General features: G+C 39.7%; 1 protein-coding gene across 13 annotated transcripts in view; it reads right to left on the minus strand.

Moving 5' to 3' along the window:
• PIP4P2 (phosphatidylinositol-4,5-bisphosphate 4-phosphatase 2) overlaps positions 1-15,681 on the minus strand; it is an 80,518-nt gene that overhangs the window by 33,423 nt on the left and 31,414 nt on the right. The window contains exon 1 of one of the 13 annotated variants that reach the window (XM_008001053.3): positions 13,746-14,082. The exons of the other annotated variants lie outside the window; for them this stretch is intronic. Coding sequence (XP_007999244.1) covers positions 13,746-13,851 — 106 coding nt within the window. The 5' untranslated portion in view covers positions 13,852-14,082. Of the gene's footprint in view, positions 1-13,745; positions 14,083-15,681 lie in introns of those variants that run through there. 13 annotated transcript variants of the gene reach the window in all.

Below are 15,681 nucleotides of genomic sequence, written 5' to 3' on the forward strand. Positions count from 1 at the left end.
TGCAAGTGGAAAATATCTTTCCCTCTTGTGCCTTCCCTTGTTGGAAAACTCTGTAATGCCCTTGCCTGAGGCAGTTGTCTTACAAAGGGATGGCCATTCTTAAAATCCACCCTCAAGCCCCTTGTTGTCTCAAGATCCATAACTAAGGTCAAATCTCAACATGTTTCAGAAGGGCAAATACAAAGTCTAATTCAGTAGGAGGCAGCTTCTACATAAAATAATTGCAACATTTTGATAATATGTATTTCCAGAAACCTGGAGAGTACTTATGAAGTGGGTCCTAAGGGTGTTAAACCACAGAGAATAAAATACAACAATGAATTGAGCGAGATTTTCTGGATTCAGTGTTTGTTTTAAAGCTAGAAGTAGCTTTAAGCATTTACTTAATTGGTTGATGAGACTTGGTCTTACATTTAAAGAGGCTGAGATGCTAGAATATCCCTAGCATAATGCAGAAAACGCAATCAAAGGCATATGGAGTTAGGAATGTTGAAGTGGACTTACCATATGAAACCTGAATATTCATACCTCACTACATCCCCTGAGAAGGGCCAGAGCATACTCCCTTCACTAAGGCATTAATAAATACTTATTTAGAGGAACACATGCATCCTGCTGTGGTTTCTCTCCAATGCAGACCAGACATTACACTATGAGATGACCCCATTGAGATGTGCTGCCTGATTTCAATGGGGATGATGAAATCCTGGAGTATCAGGCCAAATAGCAGCAATTAAACACTGAATACAGTTGGGTGCATTTATTGCAAAAAAGAAGTAGTGGATATTACAATATTTTAAGCCACAGGACTTTTGGCAGTGGCTAATTGAAATTAGCCTAGAATTGAAATGGATGGGTTACCTGCAAAAATGTTGCTTGGTTGTATATCTTAGAAAAAACTCTAGGTATTTTAACCAGCAACCCAACTTTGGTAGCCACAAGAAAGAGTCACAATCTTTCAACCAGTTTCCAACAAAAGTGGGTTCAGCATGCACTATAAATCTTCCTTCAAACTTTCTGCACAGAGACCTGAGGCTATTTACAAGACTGTGTACTGGGGAAAACAAAATATCCAGATGGTTCAGCAATTACTAGAAACTGGTGGTTAAACAGTGCTAATTCCAGAGGGACTCAAAGCAGCTATCAAGTGATAGATGATGTCTTAGCCCAGATCCAACTCACAGTGGTCCCAGTAGACATGGGGATCCACTCTGAAGTTATTTTATTAGTTCTGAATATACTATTGGAACAAATACTCTTAGCAACCAGTAAAACTGCCAATTTTGTTCCCTGGCCCATAGGTTAATATAGGAATGGCCAAGTGGCAGTCCCTGGAACTGATACCAAAAGCAACACCACATCCCTGGGGAGATTTCAGAGATTGGTGAAATCTCTGAAATCTGTTAAAATGCAAACTCGTTAAAGTGCAAGCATGGTGATACCTATCACATCTTCATTCCACTTACTTATTATCTAAATTTGACTGCTGCTTCTAACTGAAGAGATGTGATAAGGCCACTGTATGAGTGGCCTTATCACATCTCTTATAGGAAGTAAAAAGTAGATCTCATTCACACCATTGCACTCCAGCCTGGGCAACAGAGTAAGACTCAGTCTCAAAAAAAAAAAAAAAAAAAAAAAAAAAAAAAAAAAAAAACTGTATGAGCTCTAATGCCAGAGAAAGTCAAGAATCTTTAGAATCAATATTTATCTTTTTAGGTAGGTGTTGAGAGATATCTAGTGAATAAATCCCTTAAATTCTACTGTTTATCTGTAGCCTGTGGATTAATGGAATTTTATTTTAAAAATATAGAAATTACGGCTGGGCGCAGTGGCTCATGCCTGTAATCCCAGCACTTTGGAAGGCCGAGGTGGACAGATCACGAGGTCAGCAGTTCGAGACCAGATTGGCCAACGTGATGAAACCCTGTCTCGGCTAAAAATACAAAAATTAACCAGGAGTGGTGGTGCATGCCTATAATCTTAGCTACTCGGGAGGCTGAGGCAGGAGAATCGACTGAACCTGGGAGGCGGAAGTTACAGTGAGCCAAGATCCTGCCATTGCACTCCCTCCAGCCTGGGCTACAGAGCGAGACTCTGTCTCAAAAGAGAAGAAGAAAAAAAAAAACTACTAAAGAAGTCTAGGAATTAAACCATTAAAATGGTACCCCCACTGTAGCAAGCAGGGGTTACAGCCATGGAGTTCTTCCCTTTGTCACGTGGATGTTTCTAATGAGGAAAAAGATCTGACCACATGCTCTGCTGGATCACTTCTGTCTTTTGTTCCCACATTCCTCCAGCATCCTGTAAAACTTTCAGTCCTAAGTGACTTTATCATCACCATCATGACATCCTTCCCTATTTTCTTAGGTTATCATTCATTCATACAATCAGTATTTGTTAAGTGCCTAAATGTAAAATTCATAGGCAAGGGACTATAGTAGAGCTCCCTGATGAGACAGGAATCCTATCTCCCTCTTTGTCTCTCCCTATGGGATCATGTGCATAGATAAGTATTAAGATATGTAGTGCAAGTGCTTTGGGAGGCTGAGGCAGGTGGATCACAAGGTCAGGAGATTGAGACCATCCTGGCTAACACAGTGAAACCCCATCTCTACTAAAAATACAAAAAATTAGCTGGGCATGGTGGCAGGGGCCTGTAGTCCCAGCTACTTGGGAGGCTGAGGCAGGAGAATGGCGTGAACCCGGGAGACAGAGCTTGCAGTGAGCCGAGATCGCGCCACTGCACTCCAGCCTGGGCAACAGAGCAAGACTCTGTCTCAAACACACACACACACACACACACACACACACACAACAGATATATAGTGCAAATGTAAGGTATTGTTTTGGGAACATACATATTCCAGCAACAGAAATTAGAAAAGACTGCATGAAAGAAAGGAGCCTCAGCAAATGTGTAGAATTTGAATGTTATAATTTTAAGAATTCCTTTCCTACTCATCTACCTATAGGAAGTAAAAAGTAGATCTCATTCACACCATTGCACTCCAGCCTGGGTGACAGAGTAAGACTCAGTCTCAAAAAAAAAAAAAATGATCTCATTTGGAAAAGACTATAAATGGCTAATAAGTGTATGAAGCAATGAGTATGGTCTTGGGGAAAAGTGTATAGATCGTGATAGATCTTCCATCTCAAAACAGGATTCTTCCTATTAATATCTTGATAGGCTGGAGTAATCAAGCAGGATGAAATAACCCATGCAACTGCAAGGACCTATACAGAGATGTGGGGACACAGTCTAAAAAAATGACTTTGTTAACATGTTTGAGGTACTAATCCAAGACAAACTTCACAAATACCAATAATATAATGTAGCCAAAGTTTACTGTATTTTATTACACATTAAATTTTTATTAGTAATATATTGGCATGGCTCAAAAATCAAAATCATGTAAAAAGGCATATCCTCAGAATTGTTACTCTAACCCTTATGTCCATTCGCCAAGTCTTACTTCAGAGATTTCCACTTATGTTATTATTATGTATCCTTTTAGTATTCCTTGAGTGTAGCACACGTAGTATACACATATACATATTCTCATTTCTTCCATCATTCTTACACAAGAGAGTATGCCTTATAAACTATTCCTCATCTCATTTTTTTCATTTTACAGTGTATCTTTCCATAACTGTATACAGAGTTTTCGTTTCATTCTATGGTTATGACATAGCTTATTATGGTGGTTTTACAAAATAGCCATAACTTCTTTGGCACTCCTCCCATTGAGAGGTAAAGTCTTTGTCCCTTGAATCTGGGTGATTTGTAACTCCTTTGACCAATAGAGCATGGCAGAAATGACATTATATTTGACTTTTGAAGCTGGGTCATAAAAGACCTTATGGTTTCCACTTAGGTCATCTTGTATTTAGGCATGTCTGACAGTTTTAATAATGACCTATGTCCTCATTAAGGGATGGCAGCAAATCCAAATATGACTTTTGCTGAACCTGGCAAGGTATTTTATATAGAGAACTAGAACATGACAACCAAATTCTATAAACTTGGAATAAACTTTGTTACAAAATTTTAAAATAACTTTATATTAGTTTGTAAAATCCACACAGCTAATATAAATCAGTGTTTATTTGGGATATGTCCAGTGGTCTAAAAGGTGTCTGAAAATCTCACTTTAAGTCTACTCACTATCATTTCTATATATTGTTTCTCCTCTGGATGGTCAGTCTTAGCACTTAATCTCTCAAACAATAAAATGTCATATCGTAACATGCTTTCTTCCAAATTCTCCCCCTGTAGAAATCACACGTTAAAAACGTCAAAAAATTCAGGACTTTCTTGTACACTATTTTAAAATCCGTATTACAGATTGACTAAGCCTAAATATCTCAACAAACTATGAGAGGAAGAAAAATTTTGCCGTTGCCTTTAGAAGTAAATGCTTAGAATAAAATGTGCTAATCAGTCATGCAGCACATGCGAATATATTCTACAGAGAAATAAAACAGTGCAAGCTAGTTGGGCTTCTAATTTTTAAAAGAGTCATGTAACATCCTTAATCTTCAATATACTACTATCTTTCCCATTTCTAGAAGCATACTAGAAGGAATAGCTATTTAGGTGAAAGAGGGACATTGGAACTAAAAGAGGTAAGAAAGGATAACAAACATCTACATTTTAAATTGATAGATATATTTTTCTAAATGTGTCCAGCTTCTTAAGAACAACTGTGTCATAAAATATAAAAGCCAAAGGAAACATAATGGACCACTCCTTTGATAAATGTGGGAAACTGAGGCCCTGAGATGTAAAGTAATGATTCCAAGGCCAAACAGGTAGTAACTGGCTGAGATAAGAAGCCTCAGGTCTCCCAAGCCAAACACTATAGTGACGGACCTTCTCTGGACTCTAAAGGGAGTTACACATACTTGCACAATGCACCTGAAGTCCAGGAAAAGGACCCATGCTTTTTGCTTTTCTCACATTTGGTTGTTGTGGTTCTTACAGAAGAAAAGAAACTCACTTTACAACAGCAACCAGAAAAGAAAAAAATCTAGAAAAGTTCAAAAGCAACATAAACTCCTTTGCACACCCCCACTACCACCAAAATTTTTTCTAAAAAAGCAAAGAAACCCTTGTAAAAGAAGAGAAAACAGAAAGAAGAATGTATTCATTTTCAGGAGCTACTATGGAATGCCATTCCCAATTTAGTCGATTACCTCTTACTCATTATAAACATGAAGCACAGACCAGGCATGGCGGCTCATGCCTGTAATCCAAGTACTTTGGGAGGCCAAGGTGGGTGGATCATTTTAAAATGGTCAGGAGCTCGAGACCAGCCTGGCCAACATGGTGAAACCCCACCTCTACTAAAAATACAAAAATTAGTCAGGCTTTGTGGCAGGTGCCTGTAGTCCTAGCTACTTGGGAGGCTGAAGTAGGAGAATCACTTGAACCTGGGAGGTAGGGTTTGCAGTGAGCTGAGATCACGCCACTATACTCCAGCCTGGGCAACAGAGTGAGAGTCTGTCTCAAAAAAAAAAAAAAGAAAAAAGAAAAGAAAAGAAAAAGAAAGAAACACAAAACACCTGAGCACAAAGGTGTATTCAGGGTTATCTGCTTTTCCCAAATGGAAGTATTACAGTTTCCATTTAGATCATTTCCCAGATAGCTGCTTATTGCCCTCAAAGATAGTTATGAACATCCATCCTGTTAACTTTCTTCTCCAATATCTACATCCATATAGCTAACATTTGTATGCATTTGGCAAACCTTCCAAAATTTTAACAGAATGCTCTACCCTACAAGTTTTACATTCTTGAAGAGTCTGCATAGTGCTTGGAAACAAACAGGAAATTGAGAGCATCATCTCCCACTCCAGGAAAATGCTACTGTACATTTAATAAATAATTGTTGAATGAAATTTGCTCTCCAACCCAAGTTTTCTCAGACTCCAAATTTGTACAACAAACTGCCTAATTCACATTTCTAATTGAATAACTACAGGTATTTCAAACTCCACATGTCTGAAACAGAATAGTGATTTCCACTGTCCTTCTCCCACCTCCCACACACATGGCCAATTCTTCCTCCTGTTTGCCTATCTCAGATATAACCTTGTACCTACTTACTAGGGTCATTTTTGGAGATTCGTGATTCCTTTCTTTCCACTGACTCAACCCATTAGCAAGTCCTGTTTAAAATACATCCTGACACCAACACACCTCAGTGCTTCCATCACCTGTACCCTGGTTTAGATCACCATTATCTCTTGCCTCTTCTGCTCTAACAGCATCCTGATTAGTGTCATGTCTCATTAGTCTGTTCTCCTCCACATGCCAACCAAGGGTGATTTTTTTTAAAAAGTAAAGTGTTTTCATGTCTCTCCTTTGCTCCAACCTCTCCACGGCTTCTCATTATCCTCAGGACATAATCCCTTCTCCAGCAGGTGGAATAGAAATCTCTCCTGGGTTTCCCTCATCTACACCTCTCACCTCCTCTATCTCTTCTGCTCTCCCCTAAGTGACCATGCTCTAACCCACTGTCCCTTGTTTTGTTTATTTATTTATTTATTTTTGAGACAGAGTCTCACTCTGTTGCGCATGCTGGAGTACAATGGCACTATTGCAGCTCACTGCAGCCTCGAACTCCTGGGCTCAAGAGATCCTCCAGCAGCAGACTCATGAGTAGCTGGAACTACAGGCCTGAGCCGCAGTGCCTGGCCTCCTCCTTGTTTTTAAAATAGCAAGTGTTATACTTGCTGTTCCCGTTGCATGGAGCACTCTTTCGGTAAATCTTCCAAAGGCTGATCCAACTCATGTTTCAGGTCTCTGGGTGCTATCTCTGAGTTGTCTTTCCGGGACACCCATCTCAAACATTTGCCATCCAAACAGTTACTCTCCACCCTCATAGGCTGCTTTATTTTCTTCACCCTTTGAAATGATAATGCTTACTGTATGTATCTCACAGGAATGTAAGCTCCTCAGCATCTGGAATACTATCATAGGCATTCAAATATTTGAAAGGATGACTGAATGAATGAAACATTTCTTGATTAATATTTTAAAGATGTTCAGTATAGACAGAAGGAAATGTGGATATTATAAAACAGAATAAAAGAATCCTGGAGCCTGATGCCTACAGAATAATGAAAAAAAAAAAAAGACTATAACAGCAAATGAGCTCACTACCATACTGGAAAGCTAGAAGCAGATCTATTTCACCAATGTGTAGGCTCTATTTTTCCTTGATGAGGATGTGGTCTCAGTGAAGCAAATTTTGATTTAAGAACCATTTTGAAAAAAATTCCCTTAAATGGAGCATTAGCAATAGCACAGCACAAAGGCTTCTCATAATTCGACAAGGCCCTGCTTGCTCAGTATCACAGCAGCTGAACACTCTTCTGGGGCTTGGGGGAGCATCAGGAAGCTGCTCTCAAATATCCTGCATCCAGCCTGGCGCGGTGGCTCAAGCCTGTAATCCCAGCACTTTGGGAGGCCGAGACGGGCGGATCACGAGGTCAGGAGATCGAGACCATCCTGGCTAATGCGGTGAAACCTCGTCTCTACTAAAAAATACAAAAAAAAAACTAGCTGGGCGAGGTGGCGGGCGCCTGTAGTCCCAGCTACTCAGGAGGCTGAGGCAGGAGAATGGCGTGAACCTGGGAGGCAGAGCTTGCAGTGAGCTGAGATCCGGCCACTGCACTCCAGCCTGGGTGACAAAGTGAGACTCTCTCTCAAAAAAAAACAAAAAACAAAAAACAAATATCCTGCATCCTTTTCTCCTCATTGTGACAACCTGGCTTCCAGTGGGTTTCCGAATCCTTGGCAAGTAAAGTGAGAATTTAATCTAGCCTTACGATGGGTTGTACATGTGGTAAGGGTCCCTGGATCTGTGTCATCTCTTCCTGCCAATCCACAGACAACCTTATGCTCCCTGCAAGTATGCAGGGAGACTCAGAAATTTAGAAGACTGCCAAAATATATTCAATCTCTCTAATTCAGTAAAAGTCTAGCCTAGTGTAGAACATAGTTAAAAATGAACTAAGACTTTACCTAACTTTAAACTAAGACACTATCTCTAACCTTAGATTTCTCCAGGTATAGGACGTAAGAGAGTCACTAAAAATACACCTATTTACTGTAGGATTTCTAAGAAAGCATAAGAGTACGTATTAAATAATATGTCTCAAAACTAGGAGTCAATTTATTTTCTTTTTCTACTCACTGAAAACATTTCCTCAAGCAATTTCAAGTTTACATGTTTTTTTAAAAGGTGAAAAGGATAGGACAATGTCTTCTAAAACACAATTATGACAATTATGCTTCCTAGAAAACCTAAATGAGTTTCAGAGTAAAGGAATATTAACCTTTTCATTTATGTTAAGCAGCTTTGAGGTCAGTTTGCAATTAAAATAAAGGTATATTGGAATATTACATTAGATGGAAATAGATAATTCTTCAATTCTTTAAAAAGAGCTTGAATATAAACAAATACAAACAACTGTCACTAAAGTCCCTAATGATCTCCATGACACTAACTTCAAAAGACATTTTTGGTCCTTATCATCTTTGCTCTTTCTTAAACTTTTGCATGATGACTCCTTTCTTGAAGTATTTTCTTGCTCTTGACTCTGTGATATTATCATCTCCTGGTGTTTTTGTCCCTCCTTGCTGGCAGCTACATTCACCTTCCTCTCTCTAGTCATTAAACATCAGGGTTTTTCAAAGCTTTGTCCAGGTTCTCTCCTTTTCTTAGATTACTCTTTCTCCCTAGGTTATCTCATATGGAGCTTCTCAAACTTTTTCACACTGTGGTACACAGAGAAAATGACAATATGTGTATGACATCTTAGAACTGGAGGTCTCTGGGCCTGGTGTGGTGGCTCATGCCTGTAATCCTGGCACTTTGGGAGGCCAAGGCAGGTAAATGGTTTGAGCCCAGGAGTTTGACACCAGCCTGGGCAACTTAGTGAAACTTCATCTCTATAAAAAAATACAAAAAAAATTAGAAGAGTGTGGTGGCTACTCAGGAGACGGAGGTGGGAGGATTATTTGGGTCCAAGAGGTCAACACTGCAGTGAGCTATGATTATACCACTGCACTCCAGCCTGAGCAACAGAGTGAGAACCTGTCTCAAAAAAAAATAAAATAAAATAACTGGAGGCCTCTGGCCTGAAGGCTTTAATTACTACCTTAGCACATGTATGTCCCATCACAGCACATCGTATGGCACACCAGTAGCGCCCTGGGAAGTTCTGAATCAACATCCATGTATTTAGCTATCACCAATATGCAACTAACACACAATTTTATATATTAAGCCCATGCCCCGTTTCTTAGTCCTAAGAAACGAGGACTAAGAAGAGATGTGACAACTGGATCTACACTACAGGTCCCATTTGGCCACATGTAGCAGCCAGGACCTGTAGTGTAGATCCAGTTGTCACACCTCATCTTAGATATTTGAAAGCATCTGAAATACATCATGTCTAAAACTAAGTTCATTATCTGTGTTCCCCAAAACTCGGTCCTCTTTTGGTGTTCTCCATCTTCTAGTGTTCCGGTAATCACACCATGAAGTTGTATAGCCAGAATTCTAGGAGATATCCTTGCCACTTCTCCCTCACTTCCATGTGCAATGCATCATCAAGCCCTGTTCAATCTACCTCCTTAACATCATCCCTCATTTCTCCATCTCTACCACCACCTGAGTCCAAGCTACTGAAATAGTTCAATTAAATGGCCCGAATTATCACAGTAACAAAGGAAGTCATCTATCCTTGTCTAATCTAGCCAATCCTCTAATTCATTCTCTAATCTATAGAGTGATTTAAACACTAATAATAAAGATTTAATCCAGTCATCCCTTTGCTTATGGCAATATTCCTTAACATGACCAACAATATCCTGGATGGGCTGATTCATATTCATTATTCTGGTCATCTGTTGCTGCAGAACAAGTTGCCCATATGTGGTTGTAGTAAGAATTTGGCTAAGGCTGGAGTCATGTGAAGGCTCAATTGAGCTTGGCATCAAATATGGCATCTCCCTTCACATGTCTGAGGGCTGGTCAGGCATTTTTCTCTACGAGACTAGTTTCAGGTTCCATAAAGCATGGCAGTCTTAGGGTATTGTACTTCTTACATGACAAGTTACTTTCCCCAGAGTGTGCTTTACAAAAGCCCAAGACAAAAGCTGTAAAACCCTCCGAAGTCATTCAGCATATCTTCTACCTTATTCTAGAGGTCAAAATCAAGTCATAGCATCAGCCCAGATTCAAGGAGAGGAAACTGAATATCAGAAGACATAGTTCTTTGAAGGGGAAAGAGAGTCTTGGGAGAATATCCACCATACCTGCCTCTCCAATCCCATTTTGCAGCGCATTTCCTATTGCTGTTTCCATTTTAGCCACATTGTCCTTCCTTAAGTGCCTTGTATTTGTCATACTCCACCCTGCTGATGGCTTTGCCAATACTGCTTTCTTTGCCTAAAAAGGTCTTCCAGTCCACCTTTTGCCAAGTTAACTCTTGCTCAACTTTCAGATCTCATTCAAGCATCAAGAAAGGCTTCTCCGACTCCCTCAACAAAATTAAATCTTAATTTGTACTCTCAAGGTATAGCATATATTTCCAGCACTGTCTTCATCCCCATTGCATGTTGCATTTGTTTGTATGATTACATAATTTATTTCTCAATACCCTCACTACACTGGAAGAGGAGCCATGTCTATTTTTGCTCTCCTACCACAGATTTGGCTGGCACTCAAATATTTATTTGCTGAATAATTTTAAAAAAACTAAGTAAATCAAACTGTCTGCCTCTGTATAACAAATTATTATTTTCCCTTTATGAATTATAGTGAAGTATATAATCCCATTCCCATATTCAATACATAATGAGACAACCCCAGATATAAACAATATTCACAGAGAAAATCTTATAAATTCAAAGCTCATATTCTTTTGTTATATCCTAACTACGAAATTAGCAGATGTATAAAGGAATCAATTAATACATCAAAACTGTGTAAGTTTTGTGGTATTTCTTCCAATCTCCTTTCAAATGAGCCTAAAACTCTCTTTAATTTTAATTTCTACACCTAAATGAAAACTGGCAAGTATATTAAATGAAGCACTGTAAGCAGGAGAGAAGCGATTTCCTATGCACAAATCCAATACTGACAGTAGAGAACACTAGACACACTCCACTTAGAAACCCACATGGATTGTTACACAGACCACACATGATTTTTCTTGTGCTAAAACCAAACACACAATACTAACTGCTCCCTGTTACATTATTAATAATCTGTCTAGAAATAAACACTCCACCAACTTTCAACCTGAAATGGACTATTTCATCTTGGAGGTGGGAACTAACATCTCTGTACTTTAGAAGGTAACAGAAAGAGAAAAGGGTTGGATTGGAGAAAATATTCACTAGTTACAGCTTTTGACTTCCTTTTTCTCTTTTAAATAAAAGTCTGAATAACTATAAATGGGATCATGAACTAAAATTCATTATCAGAAAGTGCATTCTATTTCTGATCGAATTCCAACTGTTAACCCTAATGGTTTTCAACTACCAAAAACATCTGATCTAGTGATAGAACTTTTTTTACAATCTGAAATAATTCAGCCGTGTGTTTATTTATTCTTTCTCCCTAATACAATATAGACTTCATGAGGGTATAGGATTGATTACGTTTGTTTCCCTAGAGCAGTGTATGGCCCATTGTGCTTCCCAATAAATTAATAAATGAATGAATAGTGGTGGTCTTCCAGAATTAGATCTTGTGTGTTACTCATAATATTTATTACAATGTTTGTTATTTATGAAGAAAAATATTTTGTCAAAAATGCAAATAAAATGCTTTTACTTCTCATTTATGCTTCTTCCTTAGTAGGTGTTATGTCATATGAAATTAAGAGTTTCTCTAATCATCTAACCTGTCTCATTCACCAGTTAAGAAAAAATGTATTCTACCATAAGGCAGAAGAAGCTTTTTGCTAAATCATTGCGTCTCTCTGGTTGTTAAAAGTTTTCTAGAATGACACTACTTTTTCTCAGCGGCTCAACTGGAACTTATACTTGTGTAGTTTGAGGAATCTTACTAGGTTAAACAAATATATGGCAAATAATAAAGATGTCTACAAGCAGGTCCCTGAGTGTAACCATTTTTTAAAAAATAATTTATCCACTAATTGAGGTTATAGGAAAATTACTTAAATTGAAACTTTGTCTCCTAATAAACTGTCAAATATTTGCCATAAAAGGCTGACTTTATGAAGTTGAAACATTCATTAGTGAGTGTTTAAGTGTATTCTACATAATACAATTTATATAACAGTAAAATATTTATATCAAACTGGCCCATTAGAGGAAATTCTCTTGCCTGGTGTCCTCTGATACAAGTTTAATGCTGACCAACAAACATGACCTGTAGGTTTTCTGTGGGCAAGTCTCTGTACCTTATTTCTCAAGCCATAGCTCACACTGAATTATTTACAGCTAAACATCTTTTTCCTTTGTTTTCCTTCTTTTTAAGTATGGACTAAGATCTAGATAGTTGATTTTGAAGTTATAAAATGTTAAATAGAAATTTTAAATACTAAGCAAGTTCAACCTGCTCTACATCAGCTCTAATTCCAGAATTCAACTTAAAAAGTTGTGTTACAAGAAACATTACCTACTTACATTTTCAAAATCATTAACTTTTGCTTCCTTGGGTTATTAAACTTCGCTCATATTCAGCCAAAAAAAGAGGGAGATGCACTTAAGGCACATTTGCAAGTGCCATTTTGACCAATCTTTTCACTAACCTAAGTGGTTTGTTTTTAAGTCTTGCCTTCCATTTTCTTGTTAACACCTGACTCCACCTTATTTCTTTACTATAGTAATCAACTAAAAGACTTAGAACAACATTTGATTTTTAAACGAATCGAATAGTATGGTAAATAGATTCCATATTTCTACAGATCCCATTGCCATTTAGTTTTTTTTTTTTAATTCTTCTTGAGGGAAAAAATAGAAATATATGTAGTATTAATTTGGGTTACTTTTTACAAGTTAATTTCAATCTCACCAGATATGTATTAAAAATATCCTATCTTCCCATCTATCAGAAGTAAGGTCCTTCCTTCTCATTCACAATTAAATCTAACACATCCTCGTTAAAAGTAGGAGTAAAAAGGAAGGGCAGGAATTTCAGACATATTAGGAATACTGATTAACTGTATTCATTTTGGGTATGGCAATTCACTGAGTGAACAGAGCACTGTTGGGTGAATGGTAGCAGAAGCATATTGTTCAAGTTAAAGCCCTTTCAAGGACAGATGCCAAGGTGAGCAATACGCCTGGTTTCTCAGCAACGGAAAAGGATTTGTGAATGATTGTGAAAGATTTGCACCACCTCCTAGCTGCGCTTAGGGGCTGCTCTGAAAACAGCTAAGCACAGCTTGGGAGATTCATGTCACATCCTGTAGCCCCGTGTAAGAAGTGGTGAAATACAAACACACACACCACTACCACAACCACCACCACCACCACCACCACCACCACCACCACCAGCACCACCAGCACCACCACAACCAGAAAAGCCCTGCGGAGAAGCTGTCAGGCAGGCGGGCTCGCCTGGGAAGGCACAGTCAGCATCCTTGCTTAGCCCAAGCGAGAGGCTCACCTCCACCTCCAAGCTAGAGCTCCCAGGTCTTTATCCTTCTGGGCGTTTCCTTGCAAAGTAGAGGGACCTATGCTGGCCTTACCTCTGGGGCTGCTTTCTTGCAAGTACGGTGGGGCGGTGGGAGTGACATTTCCGGAGTGGGATGCTGACAGCAGAGGCGAGCGTTCGTCCACCCCATCAGCAGCCATGACTGCGGCAGCGGAGGGGCCTGGGGAGGCCGAGCCGGGGTTGCAGCCTCGGCAGAGTGGTGGCTAGTGCTGCTGCCTCTGCTGCCGCTGCTGCTGCTGCTGTTACTGCTGCTACCGCCTCCGGGAGGGCCCAGGATGTGTCACAAGGCAGGAGGCAGGGGGAGGGGAGGGTGCAGGACCGAGAGGCGGGGGAAGGGAAGCGCGCTGGGAGGCATGGCTGGGGGAGGGGAGGGGAGGGAGAAAGAAAGAGCCCGCAGAGTGGGAGGAGCGGGAGTGGAGGAGCTGGAGCCCAGCCAGCCAGAGAAAAGGGGAACAAATTAGGACCAACTGGGAAACGCGAGGCAGGGAAGATGCCATGTAACTGAAAGGGGGTCGAGAGTAAATGGGATGGAGGACAAGTCCTTTTCTCTAGGAAAGACGGATAAAAAGCAGCCTGAAAGGGGCTAGGAAAGAGGAAAGGCCTGTGACTTGATTACAAGAAAACTGGAGCAAAAGCAGATTATCAAGTTTATCTCCCCTAGGGAGGAGGAGGGACTGACTCTTTGCTGTCGAACTTTGCAGCAGTTATATAAAGAAAGCTTCTTCCTGGGGTTATCAATTTCTTCTATAGGGGTTTTGTGTAGGAAATCAGTTTTCAACATCTGTTATCTAAAAGAAAGTAGATCTTTGCGGAAGTGTCACCATTGCCTACTTTTCCTGATTGATTTTTTTTTAATAACAGGAATGTTGGCCTGACCGGTTTGGAACTCTGGTAACCGTACCTTTTTGGAACTATGCAGTGTGTTGCCTTTTACAAGTTTCATTTTACAAAATAGGTTGTCATCTTAGTTTTGGTTTTGTAGCTTATTGTCCCTGACACATATAAAATAAGTAGGTCTATGAATAACGTCAAACAACGAAAAACAAATTTCTTGAGATAAAAGTTTTAAAATAATTGTTTACTTGTAAAACACAGTTAAAGCAAACAAAAAACCCTAAGCTCTGACAAAGATTCTTTGCTTGGTCAAACAAGTAAGGTTTCTGAATCTTCTACTGGGCCCATCTGCACTTCCTTATAAAATCCAGTTTTAGCAAAGAACCCTACTAACTTAATTTAGCAAAAAGCCCCATTCTCAATATTGATATTTGATCAGGTTCCTCATCCTCCAGCATCCCCCATGTGAGACCTGAACTCCTGTCTTCAGCAAGAATCCTTTTTGCTTGGTTTAGTCAGAATCCCCCTTATCCTTGATGTTTCCTTGGTAATTTTCCATCTACTGCCCCTGTCCTACATGCTCCTTGGCTATAAATTCACACTTGTCCACGCTGTATTCAGAACTGAGCCTAATCTCTTCTTCAACATGGCAAGACCCTGCTGCCATGGTCCCTATACCTATCAGTATAGCCCTAAATACATTCTTCCTTACCATGCTTTGACAAGAATCATTGAATAACTTTTTTCTTTAAAAACACAGTTCTTGCCATGTTTTATATGTTTTTCTTTCCTTTTTTCTTTGGTGGTTTGTCATATTATCCTAGTTTACATGAATATGAAAACAAATTAAAGTTTTGAGGCTGGGTGTGGTGGCTCACACCTGTAATCCCAGCACTTTGGGAGGCCAAGGCGGGCGGATCACCTGAGGTCAGGAATTCGAGATCAGCCTAACCAACATGGAGAAACCCCATCTTTACTAAAAACACAAAATTAGCCAGGCGTGGTGGCGCATGCCTATAATCTCAGCTACTCGGGAGGCTGAGGCATGAGAATCGCTTGAATCCGGGAGGCGGAGGTAGCCGTGAGCTGAGATCGTGCCGTTGCACTCCGGCCTGGGCAACAAGAGCAAAACTCCA

This window comes from Chlorocebus sabaeus, chromosome 8 (genome assembly GCF_047675955.1).
Source record: "Chlorocebus sabaeus isolate Y175 chromosome 8, mChlSab1.0.hap1, whole genome shotgun sequence".
In the NCBI taxonomy this organism is placed as follows: domain Eukaryota; kingdom Metazoa; phylum Chordata; class Mammalia; order Primates; family Cercopithecidae; genus Chlorocebus; species Chlorocebus sabaeus.